The sequence below is a fragment of the Hemitrygon akajei genome, chromosome 10 (genome assembly GCF_048418815.1).
Source record: "Hemitrygon akajei chromosome 10, sHemAka1.3, whole genome shotgun sequence".
In the NCBI taxonomy this organism is placed as follows: domain Eukaryota; kingdom Metazoa; phylum Chordata; class Chondrichthyes; order Myliobatiformes; family Dasyatidae; genus Hemitrygon; species Hemitrygon akajei.
This window is the reverse complement of record NC_133133.1, coordinates 55,958,873-55,982,426: the sequence shown is the minus strand read 5'-3', so window position 1 is coordinate 55,982,426 and position 23,554 is coordinate 55,958,873. Positions and strand designations below refer to the sequence as shown.

The 23,554-nt window shown below is 39.4% G+C and overlaps 1 protein-coding gene across 4 annotated transcripts in view; it reads left to right on the top strand.

The window, feature by feature from the left end:
- The first annotated feature begins 1,423 nt into the window (after nucleotides 1–1,423).
- The window catches only part of LOC140734072 (amine oxidase [flavin-containing]-like), a 65,385-nt gene continuing 43,254 nt past the window's right edge, over nucleotides 1,424–23,554 (top strand). For 3 of the 4 annotated variants that reach the window (XM_073057655.1, XM_073057654.1, XM_073057653.1), the window contains exons 1-3: nucleotides 1,424–1,790; nucleotides 9,701–9,795; nucleotides 12,467–12,604. In XM_073057655.1, coding sequence (XP_072913756.1) covers nucleotides 1,742–1,790; nucleotides 9,701–9,795; nucleotides 12,467–12,604 — 282 coding nt within the window. In that variant the 5' untranslated portion in view covers nucleotides 1,424–1,741. Of the gene's footprint in view, nucleotides 1,791–9,700; nucleotides 9,796–12,466; nucleotides 12,605–17,367; nucleotides 17,465–23,554 lie in introns of those variants that run through there. The other variant, XM_073057656.1, reaches the window with a different exon arrangement.

Sequence of the window (23,554 nt, the reverse complement as noted above, 5' to 3'; positions counted from 1 at the left end):
TCTTCATTTTACAGTCTTGGAAAATGCATCTTACTTTAGAAACATCAGCACTTCCAGAACCATTGTTTTTTCCAGATCCTTACTTAGATTTACGTTTGTGGTATGTGTGTGTGGTTTTGTATCCTGTGAATTTAATGGTAGCTACCTCTACTGGAGTTGCCTCTTGATTTTCCTTCACCCTCTTCTGGTCCATCTCCCTGACCGAAGTATTGACACAAAGTAAGTACGGTATTCTACTGGTATCCCAAAGTCCAAACCTCTCAGTGAGCTGTATCCACTACTGTCAGCCATTACATGATATCACATGGAGAGAATTGAATTGTCTGGACACAGATTTCTGGGGTGATGTAGCTCTTAGGAGGAAAGCATGGTTGCAAATGCTTTGGCCTTTTCTTTAGCATAGATGCAGACCCCACCCACTCCACTATGGAAGATGAAGATGCTCTTAGAGCTTCCTCCCCCTATTAGCTGTTTAATTACCCATCATAATTCATGACTAGATGTGACAGGGCTGCAGAGCTTTGATATGACCTATTGGCCATGAAGTAGCTTGGCTCTGGCTGCAGTATGCTGTTACTGTTGATTAGCTCACATTTGCTCCTCTATTGCAATTTCACTATGCTAGCACCTCACCATTTTAGGTGTGTCTGGTGTTGCTCCTGGAAAGCACTTCTGTGCCTCGTTCCCCAACCTGTGGCTTGATAATAATGGTATACTGAAGAGTACACTACAGATTACGATGCCTTACGTTTCTGGTGCTGATAATTGTCAACAACACCTCATAGGTGCCCAGTTTTGCACTGCCAGGTGTGATCTAAGATTACCCATTCAGCAGATTTGTTGTACCACACAACTCAGTGGTGTGTGTCTGCACTGTGAAAATAGAACTTTGTCTCCACAAGGATTGTGATGTAATCACTTCAGCCAATGCTATAATTGACAGGTAGCTTCCTGAGGACAGGGTCATATAGATTTCCCCCCCATTCTGGCTCACCTACTACCTTCTGCTGATCTGGTTGGGCTGCAATTTTTTCAGGTGTTGGCTACCTCAGAGTGTGGTGCTGCCAAGTCACTCTTGGTGATAGATATTGAAATCCCCCACCCAGTGTACATTCTGTTTACCTCTAGTTAATCCAAATATAATCAATTTATCTCTAATTGATTTCAAGTGCACCGCTTATAAAAAATAAGTCTGAGGGGTGGAAATGGCTTTCAGTTGGCGTTGATTGTGCAAAATGAATTGGCAATATGCTTTCCACACCAGTGATTTAGGGAGGTGTGACATGCAATAATTTTCTCAACTGTGATCTGAATATATTCCTTTAAAGAAACCTATCATACAATCTAATTAACATCGCTGAAGGAACTAATTTAATATTCGTGCTTAGTATCCGCTGTTAGCCTTTTTGTAAGTAATGTTATTATCTGTCTATAATTGCATTAGATTCCCAGCTTTAATTCTTCACTTGAAATGTTAAATACATAGCCTATTATCAGTGTTTGTGCTCCTGAAAAGGATATTATTTATCTAGCAATCACACACGCAAACAAAAGAGGCATGATTCCTGGCAGGCAATTCAGGGGATGAACAGGTGCCGTTCAGATAACACAAAAGAACACAAATGATCTTACTGCAGACAAACTGTAACTAAGAAGAAATTGTTCAAAAACCGCAAAAAAGAACCAAGCCTTATATCTACAGCAACATTTAGGTTGTGAGGTATAAACATTATTTGCAAAAATGTCCTGTGGAAAACAAGATGTGATTATCATTGGTGCGGGCTTGTCTGGTGAGTTACTTTACTCTTTTCTCTTTTACCGATTAATATTTTTCCTTCATGTTTTTCATAAGTGTTTGAGCTATTTGAATGAAGCCTGCTTTTGGGCAGTGTGTATTAATGAATGGTTATTTTGAATCAGCAATTATGCTGTAGAAAAATAAATCAGGATGAAATAGTCCAAATTGTGTCACCTTTTACTTGTATGTAATTGGAATGAAATCATCATGCATAAGATAGAATTTATTATTAAAGTGATTTTCTATTTGAAATAATCCAAAAATAAGTTAAAGCAAACAAAACTGTTTTCTATGAACTTAAATTTGGTTCTTTTTTAGGATGAAGGCTCTCTATCAGTGGGGGTTTGATGATGCATTTAACTGCTATCCACTTGTAAAAATATAATGATATCTGAGCATGTTATAATAATTTTACCTCTTTTAATTATATTTACCTTGTTAGTCTTGAAACTATGAACAAGGTGTATTATCGATGAGTGTGCAGTCCTTCAGGCTAATTTCATCTCCCCACAGGTTAATCAGTTTTCCCTTTTAAAGTATTTTTGTCTGGGTATATAAAATGTAATAAGCCAAATCTTGCCACAGCAAGGTATGTTATAATAGACTTCCGACTCCAGCTTGAAAGAATTATTTAATCATGTAATTTATTGAAAGCGTGAGTGACTATTAGTATGAGAGGTTTACAGAGCCTCTGAGGATTTAAAATGTAGTGGAAACAATCAACATTTCCCTTAACTAGTACATGCTAGAAATTGGTAATTTAATTAACATTAAATGGAGTGATAAAAAAGAAGGTAAATAAGAAGTAAGAAATAATAAAATATAAATTCTAAAATATAGTTGAGCTCTTTAATTGTAGAAAGAATACAGTGCTTAAATTGTTACCGTTCTAGATCAGAGAGAGAGGCATTAACATTGGACTAATAGCACACTTTTAAACCGTAACAAATCAATTAAATCTAAGCTGACTAAAAACTGATTTGGTTTAGAGAAAATTAATGTGAAAATCCAGCATATATCAGGGAGATTCACGGCAAGATGACATTTCTGTGAAGCAGATGGCAAGCCAGTTTAGATCAGCCAGCTAAATTTGAGGGACTCGCACTGTTGGCCTATCTCTCAGATTTAACCACATATTAGTGCTGTGAATCATGAATAAATCGTGTTTTCAAGAAGGTTGAATTGATTAAGTTTTTCAAAGTATTCTGTTATTTACAGTTAAGATTACAAGACATGTTTGTGCTTCCCTTGAGCATCAGTACCTATAGTCATCATTTCTTTCACCAAGACAGTTTAAAATTATCTGCAATATTATCTTAAAGAGGAGGATGGAGTTAATGATAAATACAAGTGATTATGCAGATGCTGGAAGTCCAGAGCAACACACACAAAATGCTGGAGGAACCCAGCTGGTCAGACAGCATCAATGGGAATAAATAGATGATGTTTCAGACCGAGACTGGATAGGGAGAGGGAAGAAGTACACGCTAGAAGATGAAGCCAGGTGGGTGGGGAAGGCGGGATAAACAAATAAGCTAGGAGGTAATCAGAGAAAAAGGTAAAGGTCTGGAAAGGGAGGAATCTGATAGGAGAGGAGAAAGGAAAGGAGGAGGGTTACAAGGAAGAGGTGATAAGCAAGTGAGAAGAAGAGATAAGACAGTGGAGAAATTGAAGAAGGGGAAAAGAAGAGGGGGAAATTTACCATAACTTAGAGAAGTCGATGTTCATGCCATCTGGTTAGAGGCTTCCAATATGCGGTGTTGCTCCTCCAACCTGAAAGTGGTTGCAGAGGGGACCATGGACTGACATGTCAGAATGGGAATGGAGGTGTGGAAGGAAAATGGTTGGCCACCAGGAAATCCCGCTTTTGGCAGAGATGCCTGACAAAGCAATCCCCCAATCTATGCTGGGTCTCACCCATGTACTGTACAGGAGCACCAGAAACAGTGGATGACCCCAACAGGTTCACAGGTGAAGGTGAGGTGTAGAGTTAATAGTTTTGAATTAAATATGAAATTCTTTAGTCCTCACACCAATAAATGATTATCATAAAAATAATGCCAATTTTTTGAAGACCAATTTCCCCTGAAAATTATGGCCTCCAAATCTTTTTTAAAGAAACTGATCAAAAATCTTTCTCTTTAGCAAATGGTTTACATCTATAGATTTCACTAAGTGCTATATAAGTACCAGTTAATGCTGACGATGGTTATACAATGGAGATTTGTTTGGAATTATTGGTTCATCAGCTGGTTAAAACAGAATTACCAGAAGGCAATGGTAAACTCAAGGTCAACATTCAGTAGGTATGGAAATTTTGCTCGATTGATTAATTTTGCTGTAAAGGTGACAGTATGAACATACAAAGGACTACCCTCTAATGTCTGAGAAGAGTTTAGAAATCTATAACACAGCAGTAATCCCTTTAAAAATGGACAGAAGTATCTGTGCGCAGAATATTTTACAATATTGTTAACTTCTCCTCACATCACCAGATAACAGCTCCAGCTTTATACAGAAGTAAATCATAAGTCTTACTTCTTGACAGTTTTAATTTATAACCGAGTTTCATTAACAGGATATTGCATCCTTAAAATGAAGTTTTATAATATATGAGCTGAGTAACAACAGCTGCTGCTCCAAAATCATTCACTTCTGGTTGTTTATAGCATTCATGCTGAGATGTGTAATTTCCTGCTTTGATGCTGTACCTTGACATCTATTGATTTGCAGCTTGATTGTCTGAAGAAATCATCACACGAACATTTATTATACTGACAGTGTATCAGAAATGAGAGGGAGGCAGTTTTATTCTGAATGTAGACAGATGGCTTTAAATTGATTAATATCTGTAAAAACATCCCATCAGAATCAAGATCAGTTTTATTATCACTGTCCAATATGACAAAATAAATTACAAAATTGCAGAAAAAATAAAGGAATAATGTGATACCATTCATGGACAGAAATCTGGTAATGGAAATGGAAGATTTCTGCAGCACAGACGGATTCATTTTATCATTTCTGGAACTGAATTTTAAAGTAAAACCATATTCTCATGTATCTTTTAAAAAGGCGGCAAGTGTTATTAACAGGACCAGTGGCTGAAGACGAGAAGAGATGCACATTCTTCTCTTCAGCAAAATATACATACAAATTGCACCAAAAATTTTTTAAGTTATTTTTCAAAGGTTTTTGTTATGTTTTGTAACTCCAAAACATAAAAGTAAATGAAATCTTTAAAAACAGGAAGACCAGGGATAACGCATATTTACATTAGTTTTGATTTTAGTTTAAGCAAGGCACGCACATGTGATGTGACGGTGTGATAATCAATGCCATTCATGTACTTTTACATATAACCATAATGCATTATGTAAACAAAGAATGCTTAATTAAATAATATATTTACAATATTATTCAAATATTACTAAAATATTAAATACACATCAATTCTCACTGCTTAGCTATAAACTCCAACTCAATATAGAATATATCTCAGCTTGTATGCATATAAGGACACTCTGCTTGATAGGAGAGTCTTGAAGCTGTGAAACAGCCTCAGATTCTGGAGCCTCCTCTGTGGTGTCTGTAGGGGTTGACTCTGGGGTTGCAGGAAGTGGTTCTGATAGCTCTAGACACCTTTCTTTTGGGTGTGTTGGCATCCCAAGTAGTGTGTGGCAAGCTGCTCTATCCTGGCCACCAGACAAAGCTTCAGCCAATGCCTTCATTTTGACTACGCCTAGATGACCGGCATGTTGCTCCTCCAACACTTTAGCTCTCAGTTTGGATGGTACAGTAGCTCTCAATCCCCACATAAGGCAACATCTGTCCAGGACAAGTTCATACTGATGCTAGTGAAAATTGGGGAATTGGGATTTCTGCTGCACATTCCAGCCATTTTGTAGACCTGAGGCAGTGTGGGATATTTCTGGTTTCCCCGGCATAACAGGGAGACTTTTAACTTGCTTTAGGGAGAATGTGCAAAGAGGAATGTCCTCATTTGTAAATTATTCATGTATTTCCTTTTCCAAAGGTAGATGGGGCAATCCATCAGCATTTCCATGATTAGTCATCTTCCTGAATTCAATCTATAATAATTGTTACAACAGTTATAGAAAATGGCGGCGTGACGGCAGTGCACGCGGCCACTCCAGGAATGAATATCTGTTATCTGTAAGTAGGGGCCATGCACAATTCTGATTTGATGAGGACGGATGTGAGAAGCACGGAGGAACATCTGGTGAAACTTCTGACATGTCTGTTTCACTGCGGCTGCTACTGTGCGATCGAGAAATCTCCAGAGAGGAAGGCCCCGAATACTCGGCTTTGCCTGTTGCTTGGCGGCTGGGGCCGAGGTCAAAGCGCTCGGCAGAGATGGTGCTCGGTGTTGGAGGGCTGATTGGAGGCTCGAAGTTTTTCGGACGGACTCAGAGTTGGCTGTGGTCGGATGCTTCCAGAGGCTGCATCAGGAAGCGCTGCAGCGCTGGAGGTTCATGGCAGAAAGAGTTTATCTTCCTTCTACCATCTACGTGAGATGATGGGCTATCGAGGACTTTGAGACTCTCTTTTACCATGTCCATGGTCTGCCCTTATCAAATTACGGCATTGCTTTGCACTGTTGTAACTATATGTTATAATTATGTGGTTTTTGTAAGTTAGTCTTGGTCTGTCTTGTGTTTTTGTGATATCATACTGGAGGAACATTGTATCATTTCTTAATGCATGCATTACTAAATGACAATAAATGCAGACTGAGTGTCCTCACAATCTAATCTAACAATCTAATCTGATCTAATCTTGTAATTGTGACCTGAAAGAATCAGAGCCCATTTCTGCATTTTTGTTGCCGCTGTCAGTGGAACACCCTTCTGTGGATTGAAGATGGGTACCAGTAGTTGATGATCAGTAATGAGGGTAAACTCTCTCCCGTACAAGCACTGGTTAAGGCACTTTAAACCCTAAACCAGACTCAAGGCCTCTCTGTCAATCTATGTGTAATTTTTCTCTGCAGCAGTAAAGGAACGTGATGCAAAAGCTATGGGGCATTTACTTCCATCACTCATAACATGTGACATGACTGCACCTGCGAGATTTCACAGGCAAGCTTCACTGTACAATGTGGATCATAATGTGTGAGTATAGTGTCTGACATCACCATTTCCTTACCTTTTGGAAAGCCACCTCACACAACTTTGTCCATTGTGATTTCTTCCTGATTTGTAATAATGAGTTCAAGGGATAGAACGTAGTAGCTGGGACCCGTTATAGTAATTGACAAATCCTAAAAAGAACTACAACTATGACACACCCTTTAGCCTTGCGGCATCCACCACTGCTTGAACATTCTTAGCACACTTGTGTAATCTTTGTGCATCAATTGTGTGACCACAATAAGTGATGCAAGATTTAAAGAATTCACACTTGTTGCCTTGTACTCTGAGCGCATAAACGTCCAATTTTTTTAACAGAGTCTTGAGATTTTGGAGATGTTCCTTGACATCCTCACTGGTAACAACGATGTCTTCCAGGTAACACTGAGCGACTGGACAACTTTGCTGCACCTACTCTGCGGCTTACTGCCGGAGTGCAGGTGAAGATGCTACTCCAAAAATATGCCTATTATCGTAATAAAGCCCATTGTGACTGTTTCTGGGGAGAAATACTTTGGACTCTTCCATCTCCATCTGTAGGTATGCATCAGCTAAGTCCACCTTACTGAAGTGTTTTCCTCCAGAAGGATTTGCAAAGGTATCCTCTTCCCTGGCTAGAAGACATTGAGCTACTTTCAGTATTGGGTTACTGGTGACCTTAAAACATCATAGATCCTAATAGACCCACTCTTCTTAGCTACTGGAACCACTGGCATTTCCTGTGGGCTCCACTCAACCTTGGAAAGAATTCCTTCAGCTTCCATGTGATCTAGCTCACTGGATACTTTATCATGGAAACGGACAGGCTTTGCAAAGATTGGCTGTGGCATTTTCATTTAACACTATTTTACCCTTGATCTGTTTGAGTTTTACAGTGTAATCCCTGAACACTATTGTGACATCATCCAGTACCTTTCTTAATTTGCTTTCAGTTGACCCTGTTGCATGGGATGTGGCATGCAAGTGACGGATGGATCTCCAATCAAGTTGTAGTTGCCTCAGCCAATCATGACCCACAGTGCTGGCCCTCCTGTTTATACCACATGTGACTCTTTGGTTGTTGTATTTCACTGTTATGAATGTCATTTCCACAGGAGTTATCCTTTCTCCAGTGTAAGTTCTAGATGGATATCTGCAGACTTCAGTTCAGTATCTTTGAAATATCATTCAAACTCATTTTGAAACAGCCAAGCCAGTGCCCAATTCCATTTTAATTAATTTGTCATTCACTTCTGGTGTAAACCAAATTGCTTGGCAATTGTTAATTTTCTCATTGTAATTCTTGAGGCTATTCAGTCTTGTGTCACTCGCATCATTATCAGGTTTTTCATCAATGGCATGTAGATTAGTGCTCTTTTTAAAACTGCAACTGGATATTTTATTGTTTTCTCTTCCCTGTGCAGTCCATTTATTTTTATTTGCCTGACATGCTCTTTGCATGTGTCCTACTTTGTTATATTCTCTACAAGTTTCATCCATAAGTGTGCATTGGTCTGGTGTATGTGTGTACCTGCCACAACAGTAAAAGCAGATTTCTGTTTAGACATTGCAATTTTGTTCACACTCACTTTCATTCCTGACTGCAACTTAATTGTCTTTCTCTCTGCTGTTTCCATTGATACAGCTATTTCAACTTCACTTTTAAATGTAGGTTGTGCTTCAGTTAAGAGCCATTTTTGAATGCTATCTTGTAAAAGTTCACAAACTAATTTATCTTTCAGTGCATTATTAGGATCCATTGATTCTACTTATGAAACACAAAGCATTCTGCAATCAACAGCGGTTTGGGTTCTAAATATTCCTGCATTAGTTTCTTGATATCAGTAAAGCTCATTTTGGTTAGTTTGGTTAGAGCAGTCAAACTTCTAAGCAAATTGTATGCCTTTAATCCCAATGCACTCAGCAAAACTGACACTAATGTTTCATTGTCTACTTCATTTGCTTCAAAATACTGCTCAATTTGCTCAGTATACATATTCCAGTTACAGTACCTTTTATGCAATTGAACATGTCTACCTTTCCAATGTAGCCATCCTTTCTGCTTTTTTAAAATTTATGATTATTATCACTTGGTACTCACTATTTATGAATATGCGAATTTAGTCTGATTTCTGCCTTTTTAACTCAATTGTCTCTGTCCCTTCCTGAAGAAGCATGTGCTGCACAGTTTTTTTACTCAACCATTTCTGTTTTTTAAAATCTCAAATGTCTCGCAGTGCTTCAAAAGATAGGTAGTCATTTTGAGTTCATTTAAACTTATGTAACACCACTGTTGTGTTTTGTAAGTCCAAAGCATAAACTCAATTGAAAGGGACCAGGGATAACGAGTGTCTACATTATTTTTATTTTTACTTTGAGGTGTGTGCCTATGACATGGTGATGTGATGATGTATGCAATTATCAAGGTGATTTACAATTAACCCACAATGCATTATATAAACAACAAAGAATGCATAATCAAAAATATATTTGCAATGTTACTCAAATATTACTGAAATATTAAATATACTCAAAGTAACCAGAATTTTCTACAAACACAAATATGCTGAGACTGATTTAAATATGTCAACTTTGGTTAAAATTTGATTTATTGTGATTGGATCAACATCTGATAGAAGACTGGTTGATTCTTATTAGTTAATCTTATTGCAAAAACTATTTTTTAATCTGCAAGTTTATTTTGGGGGCTTGGTCTAGGATTTCTCTTGATACATAGAGGCTATCTAACACTATTGTTTGTGTTGTCTAGGTCTATCAGCTGCCAAGCTGCTGATAGAGGAAGGTATGAAAGTACTGGTCTTAGAAGCAAGAGATCGCGTTGGAGGAAGAACATACACTGTTCGAGTAAGTAATTAAAATGACCATAATCTCTAATGTTCTTTGGGATGAATAGTTTCCGAGATGACAGCTTGGGAGTTGGGTTATTAATAAGATATAGATCAGACTCTGTAAAGTCTGAGTCTGTTTCTGTGGAGCTGCAGTGGCCAGTTTATTACATACAGGAGCGGAACCCGGTGTGGTTTCTGGCTGCTGTAGCCCATTTTCTGTAAACTCTGGAGACTGTTGTATATGAAAATCCCAGGAGATATTCAAACCACTCCATCTGGCACCAACAATCATTCCACGGTCAAGTTCACTTAGGTTACATTTCTTCTCCATTCCGATGTTTGGTATATACAACAACTAAACCTCTTGATAATGTCTGTATGCTTTTATGCATTGTGATGCTTCCATATGATTGGGTGATTAGATATTTGCATTAACAAGCAAGTGCACAGATATACCTAATAAAGTAGCCACTGAGTGTATCATAGCACATAGAGGATTTTAGATCAGCACTTGAAATCCATGAGGAGTATTTGTGATTTGTAGTCCACAAAGATGTCTGAAAACATTCTCCCTCTGTAAGGCCTCTGTACCTCATTGTGCAACTGAATGCTTGTCATCTGTGCAAATCTGAAAAAATATCTCCACCTCACTGACAATCAACGCTGGTGCACCTCAAGGCTGCGTGCTTAGCTCACTGCTCTACTCCATCTATACCCACAATTCTGTGGCTTGACACAGCTTAAGTGCCATCTATAGATTTGCTGATGACACAACTATTGTTGGCAGAATTTCAGATGGTGATGAGGAGGTGTACAGGAGTGAGACAGATTAGCTTGTTGCAGCAGTGCCCTTGTGTCCATTGTTAGTAAGACCAAGGAATTGATTGTGGACTTCAGGAAGGGAAAGTTGAGTAAACACACATCAGTCCTCATTAAAGGATCAGATGTGAAAAGGATGAGTAATTTCAAGTTCCTGAGTGTCAACATCTCTGAAGCCCAACATACTGAAGTAATTATAAAGAAGGCATGACAGTGGCTATACTTCATTAGGAGTTTGAGGAGAATTGGTATGTCACCAAAGACAGTCGCAAATTTCTACATATGTACCATGGAGAGGATTCTAGCTGGTTGCATCACCATCTGGTATGGAAAGATCATTCCACAGAGTCAGAAAAGGCTGCAGAAAATTGTAATCGTGCACTAGCCTCACCAGCATCTAGAACTCCTTCAAAAGGCGATGCCTCAAAAAGGTAGTATCCATCATTAAGGACCCCCTCGCCTAGGACATACCGTTTTCTCTTTACTACCACCAAGGAGGATTATAGGAGCCTCAAAACACACTCAATGTTTCAGGAAAAGCTTCTTCCCCTCCGCCATAGATTTCTGAATGGACAGTGAGCCTATGAACACTACCTCAATGTTTTCCCCTCAATTTTTGCACTACTTATTTAATTTAATTTTCTTTTTATATATACTGTTTTTAATTTATAGTTTTTATTATTCTGTATTGTAACATACTGCTGCCGCAAAATGACAAATTTCATGGCTATGCCAATGATATTAAACCTGATTCTGATCCATTATTATACAAAGCTGGTAACAGAGGAAACTGAATGTTCTAACTCCTGTAAATATAATCATTCACACCTTTGAAGATGGTGGTGTTTGTTCACCAGGCCATGAGCAAATATGCAAGTCACTGAAATTTAGTTTTTAGCCACGCTTGAAAGTCAAAATTTCCTTAAACACCAACTATGACTGATTTCTGAAGAACAGAAGTGCTTTATCCATCTGATCTTTTATATCACCCAAGGAATTACTTCAGCATCTGATATGTTTATGTTCTATAATAAATGCTGTCCACAAGCCAATGTTTAAAAAGGTCACAATTGTACCAAGAGCCATCTGGTTCCCCCTCAAAGCAGCAGAAGCCACTAATGCAAACAAATACTGCACAGAGGGACCACTGGGTAATTTGGTTGTGGTCCAGTCCATCCATTAAGGATACCATGCTTACCTCACTCTAGAAAGCTTGTCACTAGCAGGCTGGTGAATAATGTGGACTTTCTCTTTCTCAAAATGAATGGAACATTCAATTGTTGAAAATTGCCCTGTTCACAATCCACAGCACTGGGGCTAATGTTGCACCTTTACTCCTACCCTCATGCAACTCTTCCAAAATTTTACCAACATTCAGCTCAGCTCAACAGTAATCCTCCCCTGTTCGATTTATCCGGATCCTTTATTTATCTTTTCTCTTAGGCATTAAGGTCAATTACAAATTTTCTGCTAATGAAAAGTGTTTTGTTTCTTTTGTCTATTAGGAGTATATCAAGAAAGGATCTTTACATTGGCAGTTTTCTATCAAAATATAGTTGTCAGAATTGGCCACTGTACCATTGAACTAAAAAAAATTCCTGCTGTCAATCATTATCAAGTGAGTCATGCTGGAAAATGTGCATGCATGAATATCATGCAAGGTTTTGCCCTGCCTGTAAGTATATACAGTACAGTACTTGGTTGAATAGTGTGTCACAATAATTGCCAGGATGTGTACATGAAAATAGCAATGTAATTTAACAGAAAGGATATCAGCACCCAAACCTACAGAAGTCATTGCTGTCAAAGGAATAGACAATAGATTGCAAAGAAAATTGGTTATTTATTGACACAATTATTTGACATAGGGTCCAGAGTTCCAGTACGTTGACTTGGGGGGAGCATATGTTGGACCCACTCAAAATCGGATTTTGCGACTAGCCAAGGAGCTGGGTATAAAGACGTACAAAGTAAACGAGAAAGAGAAACTTATTCACTTTGTTCAGGTAAATGACTCCATTTCTTTTTTTATTTGAATGTTGTTGTTAAAAGAGTGAAGTTCCAGGGAATGAAGCACTCTTTTGTTATCATTATTGCCGATATTGTCATTGGTATACCAGTTTGGAGGTACTAGGTATAGCAGATAATGGGCATGGCCAGGCTATCCTTGTGTTATCTTCAAAATGGAACACCAAGCTGTCTCAAATGAATACTTCTTATGAAATAAAATTACATTTTAGCTGTCTATCACATTACAATAGTCTCTAGACCTTCATAGAAGGTTCAAATCTACATTTAAGAGATGTTGAAAATAGACAGAGGCCTCTGAATGAAATTACTTTATGACTGCCACCCTTTTGAACCTTTCACTTTCTATAAAATTAGGCTTGAATATTTAATCTTTTTGCTCTTTATTGCCCTTTTAGTTGCCTTCTGTTGGTTTTCAAATGCTTCCCAATCCTAAAACTTGCCATTAATTTTGGTTATATTATATGCCCATTCTTTTGTTTTTATATTGTCTTTGGCATCACTTATCAGCCATGGTTGCCTCGTCCCTACTTTAGAATACATCATCTTCTTTGGTATGTATCTATCCTGCGGCTTCCAAATTGCTCCCAGGAGCTCCAGCCACTGCTGCTCTGCCATCATCCCTGCCAGTGTACCCTTCCAATCAATTTTGGCCTGCTCCTCTCTCATGCCTCTGTAATTTCCTTTACTCCACTATAATATTGATACATCTGACTTTAGCTTCTCCTTCTCAAACTGCAGGGTGAATCCTATCATATTATGATCACTGTCTCCTCTTAACCTTAAGCTCCCTAATCAATCTTGTTCACAGTACCCATTCCAGAATTGCCTTTTCTCTAGTGGGCTCAGTGATAAGCTGCATGGAAAAGCTATTCCATGGGCATTCTAGAAATTCCTTATCTTGGGGTCCAGTATCAATTTGATTTTCTCAATCTACCTGCATATTGAAATCCCCATTACTATCATAATGTTGCCCTTTTTACATGCCTTTTCTGCTTCTCAATGTGATTTGTACCCCAATTGTGCAGAGGCCTGTATAAAACTCCAATTTTGGGTGGAGACCCTTCTTCAGGACTGTGAAGGAAGGGAGAAGATGTCTGGTTAAAAAAGTGGGAGAAGGGGAAAGAGGCTAGCTAGAAGGTGGTGGGTGAAGCCAGGTGGGTGGGAAAGGTCAAGGGCTGGAGAAAAATGAATCTGATAAGAGAGGAGAGTGGACCACAGGAGAAAGGGAAGGAGAAGGGGACCCGGGGGAAGTAACAGGAGGTGAGAAATAAAAGGTCAGAGTGGGGAATAGAGGAGGTGGTGTGTGGGGATATTTGTTCACTGCAAGGATAAATTGATATTCGTGCCATCAGGTTGGAGGGTGCCCATACAGAATATGAGGTGCCAGAGGGTAGCCTTATCTTGGCACAAGAGGGGGCCATAGATGACACGTTGGAACAAGAATGGGATTGGAATTAAAATGTTTGGCCACTGGGAAGTCCCACTTTTGGTGGATGGTGCAGAGGTGCTCGATGAAGTGGACCCCAATTTACGACGGGTCTCACCAATGTAGAGGAGGCTATATCAAGAGCACTGGATGCAATAGACGACCCCAGCAAATTCACTGGTGAAGGGTTGCCTCCCCTGGAAGGATTGTTTGGGCCCCTGAATGGAGGAGAGGGAGGGGGTGTATGGGTAGGTGGGGCACTTAGGACACTTGCAGGGATAAGTGCCTGGAAGCAGATTAGTGGGGATGGACGAATGGACAAGAGAACTGTGGAAGGAGCAATCCCTGTGGAAAGTGGAGGGAGGAACATAAAGATATATTTAGTAGTAGGATCCTTTTGGAGATGGCAGAAGTTGTGGAGGATAACATGTTGGATGTGGAGACTGATGTGGTAATAGGTAAGGACAAGAGGGACTATCACTATTATGGTGGTGGGAAGATGGGATGAGCATGGATGCATGGGAAATGGAGGAGATGCAGATGAAGGCAGCAGCAATAGTAGAGCCCGACATCTCTGATGTCCTGGAATGGAAAGATGTGATGGAGGCGAAGAACCTGAGAAAAGTGAATAGCATCTTTACAGGAGACAGAGTGGGAAGAGGTATAGTCAAGATAACCGTGGGAATCAGTAGTTTTATAAAAGATGTTGGTTGAGAGTTTGGCTCTGAAGATGGAGACAGAGAGACTGAGAAAGGGGAGGAAGGTTTCAGAGATGGACCAAGTGAAGTTAAGGGCAAGATGGAAGTTAGAGGCAAAGTTGATGAAATTGCCGAGCTCAGCGTGGGTACATGAAGCAGTACCAGTGCAGTTTTCAATGTAGCAGAGTAAGAGTTGGAAAGTGTAACCGTGGAAGCATCTAAATGCACTACAAGATCATCCACCTGTTTGCATTTAAATATAACACCTTCAGTCCTGAATTCATCACCCTTTTTGATTTTGTCCGCATGTTATACTTCAACTCATCCCACTGACTGAAATTTTGCCCTATCAACTGCCAATCCTTCCTCCCAGTCTCGTTACACACTGCATCTACTTGTATATCAACTACTGTTCCACAGCCCTGTCACTCCAACTCCTATCCCTCTGAAAAATTAGTTTAAACTGTCCCCAACGTCTCTAGTGAACCTGCCCACAAGAATATTGGTCCCCCTTGGGTTTAGGTGTAATCTGTCTTTTTCATTCCATTTATATCTTTTCCAGAAAAGATTCGAATGATCCATAAATCTGAAACCTTGCCCGTGCATCACACGTTAATTTGTCAAATCATTCTAATCTTACCCTCACTAGTGTTTGGCATGGACAGCAATCCAGAGATTACTACCCTTGAGGTCCTACTTTTCAGCTTTCAGGACTTCATCCCTTTTCCTGCCTATGTTGTTGGTGCCAAAAGGTACCACGACCACTGGCTGCTTTTCCTCCCCTTTGAGAGTTCTGTGGATCTGATCCAAGACATCCCTGACCCTTGGACCTGGGAGGCAACATATCATTTAGGTGTCTCTGTCCGCTCTTGAACCTTGGAATCCCCTATCACTATTGCACAACTCTTCTCCACCCCACTTTTCTTTTGAGCCACAGAGCCAGACTCAGTGCCAGAGACCCAGTCACTGAGTCTTTCCCTGAATGGCATGCTCCTCTCAACAGTCTCCAAAATGGTATATTCATTATTGAGGGGAATGGGCACAGAAATACTCTGCACTGTCGACCTGTTCCCTTTCCCTCAATCTGCTATCTGCCTCCTGCAACTTGGGGGCAGCTACTTCCCTGTAGTTCCTATCTGTCACCTCCTCATTTTTCCATATGAGCCAAAGATCATTGAGCTGCAGCTCCAGTTACCCAGCTGCAGCTCATGTTAGTTAGTTCCTTATTTGAAGATATTTGTACTGAGGCACTCTTGGGAATGAAATTTTGGAAATTAAATTTGGTTTGAGCAATTTTAAACAGACTTTTAAAAAATCAATATTTACACCCTTGAATACTTCTTTTCTTCACCAGCATATGAATCCAAATTTCACCATCTGAGAAAATTGGAGTTAATGAAGACTTTGAGATTGCCTTTGGTACATTTAGTAATCCTGTTTTCTAGGTTAAAGTACTGTATCTATGTCAATTTTGTTCCTCAACTGTACAGGGCAGGAATTTTTAAAACTACAAATCTAACAGCAAACATTTAGTTTTGAAGAGAGTATATTTTTGTGAGTAGATCTTTGTCTTGTGATGTTAAACCAATAATTCTTAACAGTTTTTGAAGCATTCTCAAGGAAAAAGGAATTGACATTCAAACCAAACCTGCCATCTCTTTGGCAGTGCAAGATTTAGTGAATCTTGTTTTAATACTGAAAGTTTGCAGGAAATAAAATAACATTACATTTATATTAGTGAAAGATGCTTTTAATTATATGCATAAAAAGAAGTAAATAGTATTAGTGATTGTTGAAGTGAAAGTGATTATCACAAGCCCCACATGAATTTTTTTGCATTGTATAATGCACATATATTATTACTAGAGATAAGAAGTGTAATATCTTTCACTCGGTAAATCTGGAAGTATGCTTCTATCAGTGCTTCCCAGAGACAGATTGCCCTTTTGTGCTTATGTTTTGCTTCTGTTTCCATGGATACAGAATAAAATGAAAGGCCCTGCAGTTAGGCTGTCATCTTTAATATATCTATTAGAATTTACTGATTTGTAACTCTAATCATGAAGGAAAGAGAGCCTGCCAGAAAAAAAAAAGATAGGAAAACCTGAATTTCTATGGTGCCTTACATATCAGTGGATTTGCCAAATTAGTTTATCACTAACATGTCTTCCATCCTGATGTAAGAGGAGGAGATGTACACCGACGATTACACAAAATAATTTACAGCCTTTCAGCAAATTAAATGACCAATCCCTGGCCAACTTTACCACTAAGACTAGAAAGCTGAAAACAACATTCAAATGCCTGCAAAAGACTGTCTCCAACAAGAGACCAATCTAACCATCCTGTCTAGTCTTTTGGTGTAACTGGAATTCTCTTTCTATTGCAATATCACATAAAGTTACAAGCCCTGAATCCCAGCCACCCACCATCACTAAAATTCTGTCAAAACAAGAGAAAATCTGCAGATGCTGGAAATCCAACTAACACACACAAAATGCTGGAGGAACTCATCAGGCCAGGCAGCAGCTTTGGAAAAGTTGATTTTTTGGGCCTAAATGTTGACTATTTACTCCTTTCCATAGATGCTCACAACACACTGGAGGAACTCAGCAGGTCAGGCAGCATCAGTGGAAATGACCAGTCAACGTTTCGGGCCGAGACCCTTCATCAGGACTGAAGAGGGAGGGGGCAGGGGCCCTATAAAGAAGGTGGGGGGGAAGGTGGGAAGGAGAAGGCTGGAAGGTGCCAGGTGAAAAACCAGTAAGGGGAAAGATCAAGGGGTGGGTGAGGGGAAGCAGGGAGGGGATAGGCAGGAAAGGTGAAGAAAGAATGTAAGACTATGGGTAGTAAAAGAAGGCAGAATCATGAGAGAGGTGATTTGCAGCTGGAAGAGGAGGCAAATTGAAATTGGGATGGGGGAAAGGAAGGGGGAGGAAATTACCAGAAGTTGGAGAATTCACCATTCATCCCTCTGCCTCCTCCTCCAGCTGCCTATCACCTCCCTCATGGTTCCACCTCCTACTACCCATAGTGCTTTCCCCTTACATTCCTTCTCCACCTCCCAAGCCAACAATCTCTGTTATCCAGAATGATCAGGCCAACAGGTGCATGGGAATAATATACAACTGTCCTTCCTTCTCTGAATGAAGGAAACATCCAGGGAAGTAATTTTAGATTTAGTTGTAACATGAGAAAAGTGGCAGCCAACGCTCAAGAAACAGCAGTGTGATGAAGACCAGATAACTTGTTTAACTGATATTGATTGAGAAATAAAATCTGGTCAGTCCAACAGGAATGACTTTCCAGCTTATCGTATCTTCAAAGTAGCAGTGAGTCTTCTGCTTTCATGTGAGAGAGAGCAGACAGGCTCTTGGTCTTGTATAGCATCTAGAAGATAGCAGTTTTTATAGTGTAGCATTCCCTCAGCTTGGCTACAGTGATTTGCCCCATTTCTTGGATTCTGATGCCTGGTGGAACTCCATATTCTCCTGAATAAGAGATGGGGGAGTGTCCAATTGGCTCATAACTGACTGGAAGAGTTAACATCTGCATTGATACTTTTCACAGGATTTTCAGAATTCTTGATCCTTCTCCACATTGTATCACACAATATCTTAATGTATTAACCTCTCTTAATGTATGCAGCTGAAATGAGTTACTCAATAGACAATAAAAGCACCTTTCCTAGATCTCAGAATCAGAATCAGGTTTATTATCATCGGCATGTGACGTGACATTTGTTAACTTAGCAGAACAGTTCAATGCAATACATAATATCTCTCTCCCTTCATGTGCCTTGCGCATTACACGCTTGGGCGATCATGGCTCTCCACACCAAACGATCCGTCACAGCATCAATGACATCTCGCACATTTAGATCTGTTAGTTCTTTCACAGTGTCCATATAGTTTCTTCTTTACCTTCCTCTTCCGCGTTTCCCAGGCATACGGCCTTGTAATGTAAGGCATTCTATTTCTCCCTTTCTGATGACATGGCCCAGGAATTTAAGTTTCCTCTCATTTAATGTTCGCATTAAAGATCTTTTTATATGGGCATGTTGGAGTTATGTCTCATTAGTTACCCTATCTCTATAGGATATTTTCAGCATTCTTCTAAGAAACCACATTTCTGTTGCTTCTAAGTTTCTTTGGAGTTCTGGTGTTACAGTCCGGGTTTCAGAAGCATACAGCAAGATTGACCAGATATAACATTTTAGTAGCCTCAGCCTTGTTGTCATAGAAATGTGTCTGTTGGTAAAAATGGGTTTCATTTTTGGAAGTTGGTTTTGGCAATGGCAATTCTTCTTTTTATTTCTACTTTACTTCTAGCATCTTGTGATATAAAGCTACCAAGGTAATTAAAGCTGGTCTTTTGGTCAATCCCTTGGTCACTGATGCTGTTGGGAGTAACCTGCTGTTTTGATATTACCATACATTTAGTTTTTTTACAGTTGATGGTTAGACCAAAACCTGAACTTGTTTGTACTACTTTGTCTAGGAGGATTTGTAGGTCTTCTGCAGCACTTGCTATTAGGGCGGTATCGTCTACATATCTTATATTGTTGATGTTAACACCTCCAATTTTTATCCTTAGGTCTTCTATTTCTCTGAGAATCATTTCACTATAGATATTAAATAATTCCGGTGAGGCAACGCATCCCTGTCTAATTCCTCTTTGAATTTTAGTCCAACTGCTTATATTATCATTAATTTTTACCACTGCTGTTTGATTCCATTATAAATTTTGAAGTAGTTTTGTTCCCTTCCGTCAATGTTTAGTTTAGCAAGAATTTGAAATAATTTTTCATGTTGCACTTTGTCGAATGCTTTAGTGAAATCAATAAAACATAAAAAGACATCATTTTGATATTCAATTGCTCTTTCTGAAAGCATTCGTAGTATGAAAATTGCGTTTGTAGTTCCTCTATCCTCAATAAACCCATATTGCAGTTTAGAAGTTTCTGGCCTTAATTTGTTTTTAATTCAACTCAGAACAATTCTCAACAAAATCTTTATTATGTGACTCATAAGGCTGATAGTTCTATGATTTTCGTGGTCAATAGTTCCAGTAATTTTTGGCAGAGTTATAAATACTGATTTCAAGAGATCGTCAGGCAATACACCAGAATCATATATGCCATTAAACAGTTCAAAAAGAATATCTAAGCCCAGATCTTCTAGGGCTTGTATCATTTCCACTGAAATTTCATCAAGTCCAGTGGCTTTACCACGTTTCATGCTTTTCATTGCTTTAGTTATTTCTTCTGTGGTAGTAGGTGGGTCAGAATGAAGGTGTTTAATATCTGGGGGTTCCCCTCTATTATCTTCAAAAAGCTGCTCTATATACTGAATCCACCTCTCACATACTTTATCTGGGTCTGTTAGTATGGATCCGTCTGCTGATCATGCTGTAGAGGTTTTCTTAATTCCAGTAATATCCTTAATTTTCTTGTGCATTTCTTTGCTGTTGTTAATATGGCCTTCTACTTCGTTGCATTTTTGATTCAGCCGTTCTTCCTTTGTAATATTGCACAATTGTCTGGTCTGTCTGTCCATCTCTCTAATTGCATTTCATTGTTCTTCACTAACCTTCTTTGTTCCATCAGATCTAGAATTTCTTGGGTTATCCACCCCTTGTTGGTGTGTTGGATTTCTTTAACTGGGATTATCTCCTCTGCTGATTGCTGTATAGCATATTTAAATCTCTCCTAAATAGCTGTTGTTTCATTTTTGTTGAGGTGTTCCTCTACAGCTGTTTTGAACTGTTGCTTAAGTGTGCTATCATTTTTAAGTTCTCCCAACATAAGCTTCTTTCTCTTTTTCCCACATTTCAGTTTCTTTAATTTTGTTTTGATGGTAGTTTTTACTGGATGGTGATCTGAACCACAGTCTGCTCCTGGGTAGGCTTTAGAATTTGTGATATTATTTCTAAAGCGTTCATTGATAGTAATGAAATCTATTTTAATTCCTTGTTCTATCTCCAGGGCTAATCCAAGTACACAATCTATGTGGATGGTTTTTATACCAGGTATTGGTGATCACTTGGTTGTTTCTGACACCCCAATCAGTAAACCTTTCTCCATTTTCATTTTTCTCCCCTAATCCAAAAGGTCCTATGATGTTATCAACCCTTTCCTGTCCAACTTTGGAGTTAAAATCTCCCATGACTAGTTTTATATCCTGAGATTTACATTGCTCATAAGCACTATCGAGATCTTCATAAAACTTGTTGATATCCACTTCATCCGCGTCATTTGTTGGCGCATAGGCTTGGATTATGCTAATGTTAAAAGGGTTACCCCTTAATTTAACTAAAAGCAGCCGGTCAGATATTGCCCGATACCCCATAAGACATTTTGATACTTGTTTGTTTAAAATAATTCCAACTCCATACATATGCTGTTGACCTCCAGAATACATTATCAGAGAACTATTTTTAATGAATTTGACGCTGTCAGTCCATCCAATTTCTGACGGGCCTAAGATATCAAATCCCAACCTTTTCATTTAATTTAATGTGTTGTCCAACTTTCCTTTCTGGTGAAGTGTACAGATGTTCCATGTTGCTACCCTTAGCTTTTCCCTATTGCTTACGGTCTCTGGATGATGGTCTGGTGTCACCTGCAGCCCATGACTACCCCTCCCGAGCGAGGTGTTGTACTGTCGATTAGAATCAACCCCATTCACGCTGTTGTCTGCTTTCCTTCTTTTGTTTCTTTCCATGATTGACTAGGCAGAGATTTCAACAGTGGTTTGCCGTTGCCTTCTGTTGCCACAGTGCTCATCTAACCAGAGCATTTGACCTCTACTGGTGTCCCAGTTGGGAATCATACACTGGACATCCCCCAACCTTTGCTGTTGTACAAAGACAATCCTCCATCATTGGAATCCATCTCCCTTCTGCCGAAGACTTCAGTGATTTTAGGTGACACCACCACCACTGGTCTGGTTATTTTTCTGGCACCAAACACTCGCCATAGACGGAGTTCCTTCAGTGAGACAGGGTGCACCCAGACCTAAGTTCTATGTGAAGGCCGAGTTGTCTTGGGTGGGAGAAGCTATATAATCGCTATTGGCATTTCCTGATATTTAGTCAGGACCCAGCCACCCCATAATATAGAAGAGGGAAAAAATAATAAATAAAATAAAAATAATAATAAATCAATCAATCAATCACATATATTGAATAGATTTTAAGAATGTGCAAAAAATTGAAATACTGTGTATTAAAAAAGTGAGGTAGTGTCCAAGGGTTCAATGTCTATTTAGGAATCAGATAGCAGAGAGGAAGAAGACGTTCTGAATCACTGAGTGTGTGCTTTCAGGCTTCTGTACCTCCTACCTGATGGTAACAGTGAGAAAAGGGCATGATCTGGGTGCTGGAGGTCCTTAATAATGGAAGCTGCCTTTCTGAGACACCGCTCCCTGAAGATGTCCTGGGTACTTTGTAGGCTAGTGCCCAGGGTGGAGCTGACCAGATTTAAAACTCTCTGCAGCTTCTTTCTGTCCTCTGCAGTAACCCCTCTCCACCCATACCAGACAGTGATGCAGCCTGTCAGAATGCTCTCCACAGTACATCTATAGAAGTTTTTGAGTGTATTTGTTGACTTGCCAAATCACTTCAAACTCCTGATGAGGTATAGCCACTGGCTTGCCTTCTTTAGAACTGCATTGATATGTTGGGACCAGGTTAGGTCCTCAGAGATCTTGACACTCAGGAACTTGAAACTGCTCACTCTCTCCACTTCTGATCCCTCTATGAGGATTGATATGTGTTCCTTCGTCTTACCCTTCCTGAAGTCCACAATCAGCTCTTTCATCTTACTGACATTGAGTGCCAGGTTGTTGCTGCGGCACCATTCCACTAGCTGGCATATCTCACTCCTGTATGCCCTCTAGTCACCACCTGAGATTCTACCAACAATGGTTGTATCATCAGCAAATTTATAGATGGTATTTGAGCTATGCCAAGGCCTTTCATCTCATTGAGGAAATAGCTAACTAGTTCAATGTAATCGCAAACTCTTCCACAGAATGGCAGGAGGTGACTGATGGAGAGGTAGGTGGGGAGTTTATATGTTGGTGCATTCGTTTCGCTGTATATTTAGGGCCTCAGTGTGCTCCTAACATATGGCCTAAGGGTTCTCAATGTAGCCCCAAATACTGTTTCTCCACTTTGAGTGGGCATGGGCGAGAGATCCCCAGCTCTTGCTGGGTTCTTGCATTTCTTCAACGGGGCAACAAGCACATCCTTGAATCTTCTTTGTCTGCCTGTTCATCTATATGTCAGGAATAACAGCATTTTTCTGCCCTATTCACCTATTTCTTGATCCCTTTCATATCCAGAAATCTGTCAATCTCAGTTTTTCATTTAAAAGATTTTCCATCATTTGAATAGAGAAATTTCTCTTCATTTCAGTCCTACGTGACCAGATTCTTGAGACTGTGTCCCCCAGTTCTAGACTCCTTGGTTGGGAGAAATATCCTCTCCATGTGTACCTTGTTGAGCCTTTTGAGAATTAGTACATGTCAGTGGGGCCTTTAAGAAATTAATGTATTATGTTGTATGATGTTCAATTCATCATTGTACCAGTCACTGTTGTTCATTAGGAGTTGACTGCCTTCAGATATTTATTGTTCAGTTATTTGCTAAATGGACATTGAATCCATGAACACAACCTCACTTTTTAAATATATACTATTTCTGTTTTTGCACTATTTTAAATCTGTTCAATATACATATATATACTTACTATAATTAATTTAATGTTTTTCTTTCTATATTATCATGTATTACAT